The 12,176-nt window shown below is 35.1% G+C and overlaps 1 protein-coding gene across 1 annotated transcript; it reads left to right on the top strand.

The window, feature by feature from the left end:
* The first annotated feature begins 3,033 nt into the window (after window positions 1–3,033).
* LOC104593886 (leucine-rich repeat receptor protein kinase HPCA1-like) lies at window positions 3,034–11,988 on the top strand. Its single transcript, XM_010253950.3, has 19 exons — window positions 3,034–3,403; window positions 3,865–3,988; window positions 4,089–4,160; window positions 4,391–4,465; window positions 4,564–4,635; window positions 6,347–6,508; window positions 6,600–6,674; window positions 8,007–8,078; window positions 8,177–8,248; window positions 8,365–8,433; window positions 8,675–8,749; window positions 8,853–8,924; window positions 9,121–9,255; window positions 9,466–9,950; window positions 10,045–10,200; window positions 10,316–10,449; window positions 10,521–10,740; window positions 10,958–11,193; window positions 11,364–11,988. Exons 1-19 carry the CDS (start codon window positions 3,322–3,324, stop codon window positions 11,835–11,837), a joined length of 2,862 nt encoding a protein of 953 aa, XP_010252252.1. The 5' UTR covers window positions 3,034–3,321; the 3' UTR covers window positions 11,838–11,988.
* Window positions 11,989–12,176: the final 188 nt, after the last annotated feature.

The raw sequence follows: 12,176 nt of genomic DNA, 5'->3' as shown, positions 1-12,176 counted from the left end.
CGTCACCCCCTGTGATCGGAGAAGAACACACGATCCTAGAAGTGATCAAGATCTTCCATTTCTTTATTCAGTTCTTATGCATCTTCTTTACGATGATCCGGAGACTGGTCTCTTCCAGATTCTAACCAAACATCTACTTATAATGTTCTGAGCATTATCCCCATATAGAAAAGTAATTGACAACACCAATTCATCTGAATTTATGTTCAAAACCCAACTTACCAAACTAGTACTGTAGAAATTAAATTTACTCATAAATTCTCCTCTAGGTTGGTTTTTCAAATTTGTTTGTCTTTGTAATGATTGGGGAGGGCTACTGTAAAATACAAAAACTTTCCCTAAATTTTCTGACAATCATAAAAACTTCCCTTATAGTTTCATTTTAACAAATATCTCTCCTAAACTTTTGAGAAATTCAACAAAAGCCTCCCTTCTGTCATTGACACATTAGATTGATGCACCAATTTTTTTTAAATACTCATTCTACTCTTTTATAAATTATTTTACATACAAAATTACTCAAATAACTCCATTTTAATTCAACAAAAACCTCTTTTAACAATTATTTCATTAATTTTACATACAAAATTATTGAAATATGTTTTTTGTTGAGTTAAAATGCGATTATTTCAGTAACTTTGTATGTAAAATAATATATAAAAGGGTAGAATAGATATTTGGAAAAAACTGGTGCATCAATCTAACGTTTTCGGTATGGGACAGTGACAAAAGGGAGGTTTTTGTTGAGTTTCTCAAAAGTTCAGAGGAGGTATTTGTTAAAATGAAACTATAGTGGAAGCTTTTATGATTATCAAAAACTTTAGGGGAGGTTTTTGTATTTTACCCTTATTATTATAGATTCACTTTGAATTATGTAAAAGAAAACTGAAAACTGAAAACCATGGATTCACTTTTGGACCCAACCCGAATGGAGGACCAATGCTAAGTTGCTAGCATCGAAGGCCTCAGTCAAATATTGCAAAAAGGACATTAAGCACCTCAGATTAGGGGTGTCTGGACCGGTTTTGGGTTGGACGGATTGAATGGACTGGATGGATCAATATGATATATTGGATTGGACCTGGTCCATTCATACTGAATTTATATTGGATTGAGCCAATATCTGGTCCATTGATAGAAGATAAAAGCATAGGTGTCAATGGACCAGGTTTGAGTTGAAACCAATCTAAATTAACAAGAATTTGAACAGATTGGACAGTCTCTAGACCGATCCAAAATGGTCCAATCTATTTATTGGATTGGATTGGACCAGGTCCATTTGTAATGGACTCACATTCGACCGGGACCAAATCCAATCCAATTGACCCTCGAAAGTCAAAATACTAAAACAAACTTCACTAGAAACCCAATATTTTGGCTAAATGACAATGATAAACAAAAAACGAAGTAAAACAGTACTGATAAACAAAAGTAAGAAACAGGATACAAACAGATTTACGTGGTTTAGTTTAGTCTACACCCATGATGGAAGGAGAAGCAAAAATTTACTATAAAATCAATAATATAGATTAATTACAGGTTACTCACAAAAACCCTAAACCCCAAAAAACACCCCCTTCCTCCCTCCTCCCAAACTACAGCCCTAATTCTTATTCAGGTCGGAACCAATAAACTGAATATGAATCGGATTTAATGACTCAAACCCTATCCTTGTCACTCATTGCTCTCTCTCTCTCTCATCCCTCGTTGACCTCCTTACGAGTCTTTGTTTCCTTGGGAATTGGGTAATGACCTCCTTATAATAAGTCAATGCTTATCGCTCACCCAAGCAACATGGGGATCTGGGTCAGCATTGTACAAACAAATCGTGGTGGCTGTAGTTTTCACCTGCCGTGTATTAGGAACATCATCTGATGAAAATACCAAAAATGATGATATCATCATTGAAAGATGTTTCCCCATACATGGGTGGGAATGTGCTGTGGGACATTGTGAGGGACAATCTTATCGGGGGCTGATTTGAAATCTTCTTTTTCTTTAAATAATGAACCAGCAATTTGGTCCATGGTGACAAAGTCAAATGAATATAACATTGCACCAACTACATACTTCCGCTACTCTTTTTCGTTAAGCAGGGCGACCAGGAATTTGGAGTCATTGGGTCCATGATGACCAGGCTAAATCAAATTGCCAAGTGGTAATATTCTATTGTTATCAACTTCCATATCGGGGACCCGAAAGAAATTTGGAGTCATTGGGTCCATGAAGACCAGGCTAAATCAAATTGCCAAGTGGTACTATTCTATTTGTTATCACTTCCTTGGAACAGCCATCCAGGTTGTATTTATGGGTTTGTAAGGTGGCTGGTTGGTGGTCCTTGAATCACCAAAGATTCTTGGAGGGGCAGGGCAATACCTGGCTCCGGACCCTATGGACCTGTAAGATTGTATTGTAGCCTTGACTTGCCACGTGTCCTATATTAAGAGGATAAGGTCCCACCATGGAGACTAATTGCCAAGTGGTACCTCACTGGTGGCCCCATAACTGAGACAATCCCGGTCTCCCATTTGTAGAGATCAATTGTCTATGTGAAGTGAAACTTCTTATAATGTGAACAGAGGAATTACAATGTTAAGGAGTAAGGACACCCAAGACCCCAGATTACTGGGACCAACATTGGGTAATGGTAGGCAGAGGGCCTCTTATTTAACTACTCTCGTATAGATGATGAATACACACATACATAGTCTATATTATTTTGTCCAAAGATATAAAAAGATGACAGGACGTCAGGATCAATAAACACAAGGATGCAACCAAACAAAATATAGTGATGTGCAGAGATGGTCATCCAACTACTACAAGAATATTTCAAAAAGAATTTAACAAGTTTGTGATATGCTTTTTTTTTCTCCTACAACTATTGACTTTCCTGCAACTGCTAGGTAAGACTTTCAAAATCGATTGCTCATGGGGAATACTTATAAACAATATAGATATTTACATGACGAAAATTAGATGTAAGCCTTTTTATATGGTTTAAAAGAACCAGGTATGATTGGGAAGAAATTTGAAATTGTCAAAGAAGAAGAGAAAGAACAAGAAGAAAGAGGAGGAAGAGCTAAGAGAGTAGTTTTCCTGGGTTCTAATCAATGTTTAGCTTGTCATACAACAGATACATGAAAACAATTGATGGATCTCTAGAATAGCCAAAGGGTACATGAGAAAGAATACAGTTTTATCTATTGGGACTTCAAAACAAAGGAGTTTTCAAGTTTTGCAGCAGTTGTGTAAGAATCGCCCACCAATGAAACTGTGATAGAACTTGTCATCTCTTTGACATTTGGGTTTCTGTGACAAATGGATCAAAGAATCAAGGCGTTCCTGCTCGTTGTTCTCTTTCAAGTTTCATCTGCAGCTGCACAGACAGATCCTCAAGATGGTATGTTTGATATTCTGATTTTATTCAGCATAGAAAAGTGGAATGATGGTTGTAGTTTCAAGTAAATTACTTTGTTGAGTTTGATAGAGAATAACTGTATCAGAGAGGGCCACTAAACTGTCCACAAATTCAATTTCAAGTTAATTACTCTGTTGAGTTTGATAGAGAATAACTGTAAAACAGGATTCATGTAGTGACCCATATAGAAGGGACAAGGTTCTGTAAGAAAAAGTTTGAGTTATTTGCAAGAGATAATCATGTACCTTAGGCTATAAGTGACCATTTTGTATGCCAAAAAGGCTTAAAAATCTCGTTTTCCTAACCAAACTGCTGTTGGCACTGATTTTATTCTTTCTTTTCACTCCATCATACTTTTCTTTTAGAATTCTTATTCCTAGTAAATAGGCACCAGAAAATGATCTTTGTATAATATTTCTTTCTTTTTGTTTTTCCTAATGCAGCTGCTGCTCTGAATTCATTCAAGAGACTATGGAAAAATACACCACCCAATTGGAATAATCCAGATCCCTGCAATGGCAATTGGGTAGGAATTACCTGTAATAGCAATTTCCGTGTAATCTCCATGTAAGTTGATAACATTAACAAATATTATATACTACTTATGGATGATCTTTTATTCTGAATCTCTCACTTTATACCTTACACAACCAACTTCAATGTTTAGAACATTGTCAAGCATGGGATTGGAGGGCCAGCTGTCTGGGGATATTGGGTCCCTATCTGAGCTACAAACTTTGTAAGTCTTCTATTAGTACTTCACATTCTTTTCCCGTTAAACCAAGATATCTTTAACAACTTTCTGCTTCAGGTTTAAAACAAGAAGATGGAACAACCTGACCAGATGGCCTCCCCCTTCCCCCAAGAATTACCCACTGGCTATCTTCAATTTATTTCTTTTTTATGTAATAGTTTATGATTTTAATCTTATGAAAAGAATTATCCCTAATTAACAGTTGATTCATGCAGAGATCTATCTTACAACAAAGGTCTGACTGGTTCTCTCCCGGAAGCAATTGGGAGCTTGATGAAGCTTTCGAACCTGTAAGAAATCCATATACTTTTCTAAATATTAGTTCAAGTTCAACTAGTTTGTAATAAGAACAAAGTGACTTAACCAACTAGTTTTCTTCCTATATCAGGATCCTCCTTGGGTGCAGTTTCTCTGGGCCGATTCCAGATGCAATAGGATCTCTGAAGCAACTGGTTTTTTTGTAAGATTTTGGAATTTGAAAGATAATTCTTCTGTTTTGTCGAATGATTTAATAAAAATTCTCTTTCTCATGAATTCTCATCTCTTGACATTCAATAAATGATAAAGTCATGCAGTCATATATCTCATTTGAGTAGGAGATGAAGAGGATGAAGATCCTGAGGCTCCTTAAATATGCTATTTGAAACTTCCTTTTATTTCTTCTTGAAAATTATTTTTTCCAATAATTAAGTTGAAAGTGCTTCTAATAATCTCCTAATTCCATCTTTCCATTATTGCCCAATAAGAACCATCTTTCAGTTCCTTATGATTTAATATGTTGTGGACAAGTTATTTGACCTCCTGTACCAAATATATGGAAACACGACAAATTTTTTAACATTCTTGCAACATAATTTCAACTCTTGGAAACATCAGAAGTATCACCAAAATTTTAGAAAATGATAATCAAACATGAAAATATACACACTAAACCATTTAACCAACTATGAAAAATAAAAGGAGAAATTATATAGTTGAGTAGAAAATATTTTATCCACGTCTCTCTGAAACTGATTAACTGCTAGCCATGAATTTATCAATAATAATTTAACAAATAGAAGCATAAACATCATGTTTCTTCAGGGTCTAATTACCTTATACCATAAACAACACCAAGTAATTAGTTGCATCCTGATTTTTGGACAACAATTTGGCCCAAAGTTATAAAACTATTAATTCTCCTCAACATTTTTTCCCTTGAGTAAATACCATATTAAATACCACCTTTTTTTCTTAGTATAATAACTGATTGCCCTAATAAGTTTGTATAAATAATTTCCCCCCAATGTAAATAGAATTAAATATTATTACTTCAAATGTTTCCTCATCCTTCTTCTCCAAATTTTTTAAAGTCAATCCTCTGTAAACATATGATTTAGTTCAAAATAAATAAATAATTATGCATGTTGTAACCATTAAGGAGGTTCTTTCTAATGCAAATGGTTTTCTTCTCTAAAAAACAACTGCCATGTCAGCAAAAACAATACACTTTCTTCTGATGTGGTAGTTGCTTTTTTTAGAAAATAAAACCATTAACATTTGCAAACACCCCCAAGTTTCCATGCATTTTTTTCTCAAGTAAAACAAGTTATTATGTAAATGTTAGAAAACCCATTCAAACAAATTTTCAGTCCATAGAGGTTGAAACATCACGAATTATTTTACCCCAGAAAAAAAAAGGAAAAAAGAAAGAAGCAACATTCATATGTCAGTTCAGAACAGAATATAATAGCTGTTACAAAAACCAGATCTCATGCTATAGTATATCTAATTGAGAAAATCTCTGTATATAAATCCAAATATGAATCAGATATCTCAAAGAACCACATCTGCAGAATTATATGATATGTTAGTACACAGTTCAAAGTTTTTACCTGTCTTCCATTCCATAATGTTATTTAAATATGATTTGAATGACCAAAAAATGTGAATGGACATTAGTCGTATCATAACGAATATACTGAGGTACTGGGATGTCAGGGATAAGATTCAGAAATTCAAACCATTTTGTGATACTGCATTCATCATCATCAGCCAAGCCTTATCTCACATTTTTTTATACTGCATTAACCGATAAAAATTAGATATTTAGCAATTCTAATGCAAGATGTTTCTAGCTCTATTTTTCTGAAGAGGATTTGTCTGAAATTATGCACTGTCATTCTCTGCAGATCTCTAAATTCTAATAGCTTCAGTGGTGAAATACCACCTTCCATTGGTAATCTATCTAAACTTTATTGGTTGGATCTAGCTGACAACAAGCTTACAGGAACGATTCCTGTATCTAGTGGGGGCACGCCTGGCCTAGACATGCTAATCCATACCAAACACTTGTATGTCTAAACTTAGTCCAATTGAATTGGTTTTATTCCTTACTTGGAGTCATTTTAAGTCCAAATAATTAGAATTATGCCCATGGTGCAGTCATTTTGGCAAAAATCAACTCAAAGGCACCATCCCGTCTCGACTTTTCAACCCAAACATGGTTCTTATACATGTGTAAGTTCTCTAAGTGAGGTAGCTACCATAGAAAATGTTATTTTTCCATTAAACGATTGTCTTGTCTATATGCATACATGCTACTGATGCTAGTGTGTAAATAGAACAATATAATTTTTACTTAGAAGTTATAGATTCAAGTTTCAAACAAATTATTTTCTATTCATTTCGTTCATGATATGATAATACCAAAGGTATTTTTACTTCACTTTATTAATAATGTTTAATTTTTGTATCATTTTTGTGTTTATTTTAGAAAGCCTAATCAATATGCGATTGCAATCCAAATTCAATAGAAATCTTATATAAATCCAATGGCTAAGATTTGATTTGAATCTAAATATAAACAAATTGAAATTGGATATACCTAATATCTGATTCAATTTGATCCGTTTGCACTCATATATCTATAACAGCTCACAAGCTCAATTTTCTTAATTGGAAGCTTGCTTTTACGAAGCCATATCTGTATCTTAACAAGGATTTCTTCAATATGTCCTCATTTTGTTCTTTATTAAACCACAAATAGTTTTGTGTTTATACATCTACAATAATTTCTTAGAATGGATGATCATATCTTTACAATTTGTTCTCATTGAAAGCATTTCAGGTCCTCATTTATAGTATATCCATTTAAAACTCCTTCCTCAAATCCTATCAATTGTCACCCTGGGAACTTTGTTCAACTCTAAGATAACAAAGCCATGGGAAGGTCTTTCCTTTTCTCCTTTAAATTTTCCATCAATTGCCCACTCCTCAACATAAGTAAAATTTGTTGTATAACAAGATGGAATCATGTATCAATCTTTGACCAATTTCTTCCTCACAAAATTTCATAGTGACATTCAAAATTTGATCCACCAATAATTGATTGAGCTCTTTTGTTTATCTTTCTATTATTATATGTAAGTTATTCCATTAATCTGAAATTTTAATTTTACATAAGCTCTGTTAAACAACTAAGTTAGCCATGATAGACTAATTCCTCCTGTTTCTTGCCCTCATATTTCTCAGAGCTTCTTAAACTATATAGATACCAGTATGGCATACATGTAGTTGATTTTTATCTCAAAATTAATGAAGTCCTCTGGTAATAGAAAGAGCAAATTGGCAAAAATTGGAAATATAGAAATTTACTATAATGTAAATGAAAGGGAAAGTTAACAGTGATCAATAATATGTATGCAAACATACACACTACAACTGGTGTGTCATGTTGTACAGATACTAGTGAACTGGGCATAGATTAGCAGACATGTAGTGAACTCCCATTATGGATCCAAAGAAATTATAAATATTTTGTCCAGATATACTAAGTGATTATGTTCACAGACTACTTGATGGTAACCAACTCACTGGGAGCATCCCTTCCACACTAGGACTTGTCAAGACTCTGGAGGTTGTGTGAGTATTTCCAGCCACTTAAAAGTCAATCCATCCAAAACTTCTAGTACCAATGGATTTTCTGCATTCATGTTTTGATCATTTCATCTTTGTGATAGGCGCCTTGACAGGAATTCATTAACTGGAACCATCCCCTCAAACCTCAATAACCTTACTAATGTCCAAGAGCTGTGAGTAAAAAATAGCCTGCTACCTTAAACTTGACACTTGTTTCAGGAATGAAATGAAACTATTATTTTTAGTGATTTTAGTTCACAATAACTGAGTTTTGGCTTTCCATTTTCAGGCACTTGTCCAACAATCAACTGACAGGTCCTATGCCTAACCTTACAGGCATGAATGTTCTCAACTATTTGTAAGTAGATATGGTACCATTGGGACACATATATTAACTGTGAGATGCAAATGAAAGAAATTTCATCCTTGAATTATTTTCCAAGAAATATGAATCATCGTTCTCCTCTATAAACAAAAGTATGCACCTATCCCAAAAAAATGGCTACTCCTAAGATGGAAATCTAATCACTGTGGTCTGTACAATTTCTATAGAATGCCATTCTATTGTTTACTAACCAAATATGCTTTGGACATGATAGGGACTTGAGCAATAATAGTTTTGATCCATCAGATATTCCTCAATGGTTTTCAACCTTACAAGGCTTGACCACGTTGTATGTTCCTCTTTCTCTCTCTCTCGCTCTCTCTCTCTCTCTCTCTCTCTGTGTGTGTGTGTGTGTGTAAATTTCATCACAAATAACAAATCTCATAATGCAGAGCAATGGAAGGAACACATCTTCAAGGAGAAATAACATCAGCTGTGTTCAGCATTCCTCAGCTGCAGAGTGTGTGAGTATAAATTGGCATTCAAACTTTCAGTACTATATCTAGTTGGAAAAAAAATAGATCAAAACGCCCAGGCATACAAAAATTATAGTTTGTAGTGCACATTTATCTACTCAAAGCATCAAAATAGGAGATATATCCTCATCATTTGCATATATGATTCTTAGAGTCTAATTATTTGAAAATTTGGTGGTGGCAGGAATTTAAAGAACAATCAGATAAATGGTACATTAGATATTGGCGCTAAGTACAGTGGTCAACTGCAGCTAATTGATTTACAGAACAATCTCATTAGTAATGTTTTGGAAGGAAGAGGATATAGTAATTCCTTATTGTAAGCCACATTCATTGTTTTATTTAATTTCATTACTTCCACGGGTAGTTTAACTAAGGATTTTCTTTCAGTTATCTGTCAATTTCAAAGTTTGTAGGTGGCATCCATTTCCCTTTTTTCTTTTGGTATATCAGTTTACTATGCTTATCACAAAAAGTAAGGGAAGGCTCTCACTTTTTTCCCTTTCTTTTTGTAATATTTCTTATTCAGCCTACAGGGTAATCCTTTTTGTGATTCATCAACCGGACCATCAACCAACTACTGCACACTTTCACAGCAATCTATTCCTACATATTCTACAAGACCAAAAAATTGTCTACCCCCTTCCTGTCCTTCAGGTCAAATGTCCAATCCCAACTGTAAATGTGCATTCCCCTACAACGGCACCTTATATTTCAGAGCTCCCTCTTTCTCTGATTTGAGTAATGAATCCCTCTATATATCTCTAGAAAGTTCACTTATGAATTCATTTAAAACGGCTCAACTTCCAGTTGATTCAGTTTCCCTGAGTAATCCTAGAAAGGATTCAGATAACTACTTCGACTTGGATCTCGAAGTCTTTCCTTCTGGAACAGAACGATTCAATGAATTGGGGATTTTGAATATTGGATTTGTGCTCAGCAACCAAACATTTAAGCCCCCAAAGGGTTTTGGGCCATTCTTTTTCATTGGATCACCTTATGGTGCCTTTGCAGGTAATTAAAAGCAGATCCTAGTATGACCAAAGTAATCTGATGTACTATTGTTAAATTTCACTCTAATGGATCTTACTCCATATTTATCATTTAGACTTATCCTCAAGATCAAATAATTCTGTAAGCATTGGAGTTATAATTGGAGCAGCAATTGGTGGTTTTCTACTTGTATCCGCACTACTCTGTGCTGGATATTATGCCATCCGCCAAAAGAGAAGAGCGGACAGTGTTGAACAAAACAAGCCTTTCTGTAAGAACATGATTTACTTGCAATAAGTTTTCCAGTTGCTTATATCTTGTCTCTGCTTTGTATACCTTCTTAGTTCTTAAGGATTATTGTGAATGTTATTGCCATAATAATGCAGCTTCTTGGGACCCCAACAGTAGTGGCAGCACACCTCAATTAAAAGGAGCAAGATGGTTCACATTTGATGAGCTTAAGAAATGCACAAACAGTTTCTCAGAAGCCAATGCTATTGGATCAGGGGGTTATGGGAAGGTAAACCTGTTTCTATATCTCTTGTTTTGAATATGTATAGCTCATGTATTCTGATGATAATACCTTAACAGGTTTATAGAGGAACACTTTCCACAGGTCAATTGGTTGCCATTAAAAGAGCTCAACGAGGATCAATGCAGGGTAACATTGAGTTCAAAACTGAGATAGAGTTGTTATCTCGGGTTCATCATAAGAACCTTGTCAGTCTTGTGGGATTTTGTTTCGAGAGAGATGAACAAATGTTGGTCTATGAATATGTTCCAAATGGTACCCTAAAGGAAAGCCTTTCAGGTATTTGAACTCATTCCTAGCTTTTGTAATGATTTTTTCTCCATTTGAAATAAAAACTACTACCTGCATTATCTGGAAATTCCATGTTGCCTAAGTTTGTATGAGTGTCTGGCATTTTTCCATGGTGAAATCATATATTATCAACAAACCAAGTCTTTGATCATTATTAATCCCCATAGCTCAGAACTTGATTTATTTTCACATATGACATATGCAGGGAAGTCAGGAATCCGGTTGGATTGGACAAGGAGACTTAGAGTAGCCCTGGGTTCAGCCAGAGGGTTAGCTTATCTGCATGAACATGCCAACCCTCCCATAATACATAGAGATATTAAGTCAACCAACATTCTCTTGGATGACCGCTTGAATGCAAAAGTTTCTGATTTTGGTCTATCCAAGCTTATGGGTGACAATGAAAAGGATCACGTCACCACTCAAGTCAAGGGGACAATGGTGAGTAACGAATCAACCAAGGCCCTATTCACACACACACACACACACACACAAAAGAAAAAAAGAAAAGAAAAGAAAAGAAAAGAATCACATCTTGCCTATAGAAGGGATTTAAAGTGATTTAAAGTGTGCTTCAATTCCTTACAAGAACCAAACTTATCTCGGCGCAGGGCTATCTGGATCCTGAATATTATATGTCCCAGCAGTTGACTGAGAAGAGTGATGTATACAGCTTTGGAGTGGTAATGTTAGAGTTGATAACTGCAAGGAAACCAATAGAACGAGGGAAGTACATTGTCAGAGAGGTGAAAATGGCTATTGATAAAACAAAGGATCTATACGGCCTTCATGAGTTTCTTGACCCAGCCATTGGGTTAGGCACCACCCTCAAAGGATTTGAAAAATTTGTGGATCTGGCAATGAGCTGCGTGGAAGAATCAGGAGCTGACCGCCCAATGATGAGTGAAGTGGTGAAAGAGATTGAGAACATCATGCAGTTGGCTGGTCTAAATCCAAATGCTGATTCTGCTTCTACTTCGGCAAGTTATGGAGGAACAGGTGGAGGGCACCCCCGACATCCTTATAACGATGACTTGTTTGATTATAGTGGTGGTTACCCAGCTTACAAGGTGGAACCACATTGAGTAGAATGTGTTTGTCTAGCTGGATATTGAAGAAGTCGGTTCCTTCAACTCTCTAAATTACTTTGGAGACTATCTGGATCTTAATAGTCAGTCCTTATTGGGAAGGACAATCACAATATTTAAGTCCCTGTTATGAAGGAGAATCAACAAATCTGGATTAGAAAGGGAACATGGGTTGAATTTGCTTATTATTTTTGATATTGATATTAGAATAAGGTTTAGATCAAATTCATTTTTTGTTTCAGAACACCCATAGGAGTACAATTGTTGATATTTTTTAAACTCATGAAAAGAATCAATGCTTTGTTTGTATTAGGAAGAGGATTCCCCAATAACAAA

The sequence above is a fragment of the Nelumbo nucifera genome, chromosome 5, assembly GCF_055504915.1.
Source record: "Nelumbo nucifera cultivar China Antique chromosome 5, China Antique-T2T, whole genome shotgun sequence".
NCBI lineage: Eukaryota > Viridiplantae > Streptophyta > Magnoliopsida > Proteales > Nelumbonaceae > Nelumbo > Nelumbo nucifera.
Note: the sequence above shows the minus strand (reverse complement) of the source record. Positions and strands in the feature narration are given on the sequence as shown.

What these genes read in the sequence shown, in the direction of transcription:
- LOC104593886 (XM_010253950.3), top strand. Translation starts at nt 3,322, where the DNA reads ATGGATCAAAGAATCAAGGCGTTCCTGCTCGTTGTTCTCTTTCAAGTT. An exon ending in AACATGGTTCTTATACATGT is followed by an intron (nt 6,675 to 8,006) that starts GTAAGTTCTCTA and finishes TTATGTTCACAG; the next exon opens with ACTACTTGATGGTAACCAAC. An exon ending in CTCAAGTCAAGGGGACAATG is followed by an intron (nt 11,194 to 11,363) that starts GTGAGTAACGAA and finishes ATCTCGGCGCAG; the next exon opens with GGCTATCTGGATCCTGAATA.